Raw genomic sequence first — 4,071 nt, 5'->3', positions numbered from 1 at the left:
ATGATCTTGTGAGAAAAGTACTGTATGTTTGGCCCGTGCTGACCGGGCTTGCTGTCTGCTGTGGATGTTGCCAGCATAGCGCCTCATGCCTCTGTAATTTGATTGGTGTTTGGATAGCACAGTATAATCACATCAACTGGGAGCTTTCATAGCTCCCCTATGCCAGTGTCATCTATCCTTAATGATTGAATTGGATCAATCAGCCCTGTTCAGGCCAGGTTTCATCTGTCTGTAATGGGACCACTAGCTACAGTACTTCACCTGGGTTAGGGAGTTGTAGAGGGAGGGCAGCTAGTGGGAACAACACAACTGTCACTGGTTGTAAACAAGAGACTGTCTCCATTGAGCCAATTATAACATAATCCCTTAAGAACATGGATATTTTTACTAGTCTGGACATTTTCAGTACCTTTGGACAAGTCCAGGCTAATGTTAGAGCCCAAATGTGATGTGTCCTTCTAAGAAGTGCTAATGATGTCTCAACATGGTTTATAAAACAATGCCTTGTCTGTTGGCCATTTCCTAATATTCAATGTTAGATTTTGAGTAGGCCTTTAGGTCATCTTTGACTTCTGGGTCCAATATGTAAGCTGGGTACTCAGAAGGCCTGCAGATAGACTTTAGCTAAGCTTCAAGCTAATGCTGGCGAAATGTTCTGGTGTTCTTCCAGAACAAACAGCACCACACTGCATCAGAAGCAAGTGCATTCATTAACATTTCTCCTTCACATGATGTGCAATTGAATTACCATCATGAAAGAAAACAATTATTAAATGAAGTGAAGGACGACCTTTGATATTTCAACCATGTACTGTATATTAGACACCAAAGGGCCATTGTTTCAGTTTTGTAGTCTAAGAGATGTGAATTTTCATACATAAAAAAAATATATATTATATATTTGCGTAATGATAATTTTCTCATGGGTCAATGCAAAGGCTGTTATGTTATCCAACACAGCCTTAACCTCGTACCACTTAACATCAGTCTACTAATGCACTATCATGTTGAAATCAACATAGCCCAATGGCCATTGTTTTTGTTTTTTGTACACCAGGGCAGTTTCAAAGAGGACATCTTCTGTGAAATGATGAAAAAAGAGATGGCTGCAATACAGCATCCCCCTACAGTGTGAAGCCCTCATTAATCTGATGGATACTGACAGCTGAATTGACAGGACCCTGTCATTATACCAAGTCCTCAACAAGCTTGTTAAGCAGAGGGATGGATTCTGTGCAGTAGTCCTGTCTGTAGTCCTGCCTGCAGGAGCAGATAAGCTGACAGAAGCAGTAGGTCTGATGTGGAGGCAGGGCTGGACCTTGTGACCTAGTGCAGGGGGAGGGACACCATGATCTCCACGGCACTCCGTTGGCTGTTTCTGGTGTCCTTCATCGTGGTGACCATCGGCGGGAACGTGCTGGTGTGTTTGGCCGTGGGGCTCAGCCACCGCCTGCACCGCACTGCTAACTGCTTTGTTGTGTCGCTAGCTGTAACGGATCTGTTGCTGGGCCTGCTGGTGCTGCCCTTCTCTGCCTCCCTGGAGCTGCGGAGTGGACACTGGCCCCTGGGGGGCACCCTATGTAACATCTATGTGTCTCTGGATGCGATGTTTTGTACGGCCTCCATCCTGACTCTGCTGGCCATCAGTGTGGACCGTTACCTGGCCATCTCAGCCCCACTCTGCTACCCCCGCAGGGTCACCCCTCCCCGAGTAGCCCTGGCCATCACCACCATCTGGGTCACTTCCATGGCCATGTCCTTCCTCCCCATCCACCTGGGCTGGAACACGGCTGACTTCAGGGTGCAGAACCTGGACTGGGGCATTTGGGACGAGGTGGAGGAGGGACGCACCTGCCGCTTTGAGTGGCATAACAACTACGTGCTCCTAGATGCATTTGGCACCTTCTACCTCCCACTACTGGTCATGTGCGGGATGTACTACTGCATCTTTCAGATAGCACGCAAACAGGTTCATTTTATTCCTTATATGTATTTGTTGTGTGGTAGTATCATTACCAGTGATAGTAGTGATAATAGTAATTATGGCTGGAGCAGCAATAGTAGTACTGGAATAATTAGTAGTAGCTATTATAGTTCCATCCATTTATTAATGTCATCCTTCCAGTCATCCATCTGCTGACCCTCTTCCTCTTTAACCTGTCTATCCATCCATTCAGGTACAGTGTATCCGAGCTGCCACACCCTCATTCGCCCCCACAGCATCAGCGGCGGCCACAGCGCGGGAACACAAGGCCACAGTGACTCTAGCAGCAGTTCTGGGGGCCTTCATTATCTGCTGGTTCCCCTATTACACCTTCTTTACCTGCATGGGCATCGGGGCAGAGACTAACCCCCCTACTACTGCCCACTCTGTGGTGCTGTGGCTGGGCTACTTTAACTCCGCTGTCAACCCCATCCTGTACCCGGCCTTGAATAGGGACTTCCGCAGGGCCTATGGGGAGCTGCTGTGCTGCAGGGGGCCGCGGTGGAGACACATGTCCACAACTATCTGCGTGTCCTTGCAGAAACAAGTGCCCCTCTCTAGCAAACACAGAGACACTCATCTGACCAATGGCCACACAGACACCCTCCCTAAAGACAATCAGCCAGAGGGAAAGAGCCTCACCCCTCAGAAGACCAATGGCAGCAACATTGCTGACCAGACCTGGTAAAATACAGTACACACTGGATAGGGACTAGGTAACACATACAGGACACTTTATAAAGGTGAATGAGAGACAGTTGTGCAGTAGCTAGTACAGTATGATATAAAATGGCTGATACGTTATCTACCACCAGCTTATAAAACAAAGGAGAACAAACCCATACCAAGAAGATAAAGAGAACATAGCCGAGTCAATATTAACTGTCTAAATAGCTGTGTCCGTGCTGATCATTTCCCAGCTAACTGATGGAGACATAGGCAGTTAAATGTTTTGGTGATCCTCTCTGTTGCAGACCCACTGGTGGTGAATTAGTGACTAACCTGGCTGGATTTACTTGAATGTATGTATATGTGTCTTCATCCCTAAAAGGTACAGAATGTCCCGTCAGAGGTACAGTATGTTGGATGGCTTCCAGGAGGTTGGCAGAGGGGACACAAGGACATCTGGATGACAGGCATCCCGGCTCCATATGGGATACCTGTCCACCTTTAAATAATGTACCCCTGCATCAACAGCCAGTTGATGTAGTTCCACTGGGCATAGGTTCCCTCACGTCAGTGGTTTCTAAACCTTTTGGTGTCGTGACATCTTCCTGTGGTCCTCAGATTAACATAACTGTTTCCTGCCACAGCCGACAGCCCAATCTGTGACCCAGTAGAAATAACTGACCTACTGTTTGACAATTATTAGCTCACATCAACCCCCACATTCACATGTGCTGCCAAGATACACTCACCTGTGCTGCTATTATATGGCATGTGACATTCACACCATGAGACATTACTGTTGGCTGTATCAGAATGTAGTGTAATTTGTCCACTGGATTTGTAGACTTTGTTTGTCTGACCATGTGACCTCATATTGTACATACAATAGTTCATGATATAAGTGAATGACATTTTTCAAAAAGTACCCGCACAATAAAATACTCTCATTCACACTCATACACTTGCAAACTACGTACTTTGTCTGCAATGACTTCTATAAATGACATGTCCCTGCCCTCTAGTGACCAAATGTGTCATCACACTCACCCTTACAAGAAGAGGTGACAAAATCAATTGTATCAGTATCTGTTTGTACAAATCATTGTTACAGACATATGTTTATCTATAATGTATTATACATGTACATATGACCAATTATAATGACCTAATATGTCCTGGTTATTGTTGAACTGCAAAGCAAGAAATAAAATTCCAATCTGAAAATGGAATTTCAACATAACCTGACTATTTATTTCCACTAAGCACTTTCAGTACCTGTACTGTAATTAAAATCTGGAGAAACAACAACCAATTCTCCACTCTCACACACTGAACCCTCTCCAGCACCCAGCCAATCAAACCCTTCTTCTGGAAACTCTTGTTGCTGTCACAGTCGTCGTAATGATTGGCCCAAGGCG

General features: G+C 45.7%; 1 protein-coding gene across 1 annotated transcript; it reads left to right on the top strand.

Annotated features, from left to right (window-relative positions):
• Nucleotides 1-1,237: 1,237 nt before the first annotated feature.
• LOC139536664 (histamine H2 receptor-like) lies at nt 1,238-3,700 on the top strand. Its single transcript, XM_071337289.1, has 2 exons — nt 1,238-1,969; nt 2,178-3,700. The coding sequence occupies exons 1-2, from the start codon at nt 1,349-1,351 to the stop codon at nt 2,670-2,672; spliced, it is 1,116 nt and encodes a 371-aa protein (XP_071193390.1). The 5' UTR covers nt 1,238-1,348; the 3' UTR covers nt 2,673-3,700.
• The last annotated feature ends 371 nt before the right edge of the window (nt 3,701-4,071 follow it).

This window comes from Salvelinus alpinus, chromosome 13 (assembly GCF_045679555.1).
Source record: "Salvelinus alpinus chromosome 13, SLU_Salpinus.1, whole genome shotgun sequence".
Taxonomy (NCBI): domain Eukaryota; kingdom Metazoa; phylum Chordata; class Actinopteri; order Salmoniformes; family Salmonidae; genus Salvelinus; species Salvelinus alpinus.
Note: the sequence above shows the minus strand (reverse complement) of the source record. Positions and strands in the feature narration are given on the sequence as shown.

Coding starts and splice junctions, on each gene's coding strand:
- LOC139536664 (XM_071337289.1), top strand. CDS start 1,349: ATGATCTCCACGGCACTCCGTTGGCTGTTTCTGGTGTCCTTCATCGTG. Junction 1,970..2,177: donor TTCAGATAGCACGCAAACAG/GTTCATTTTATT, acceptor CCATCCATTCAG/GTACAGTGTATCCGAGCTGC.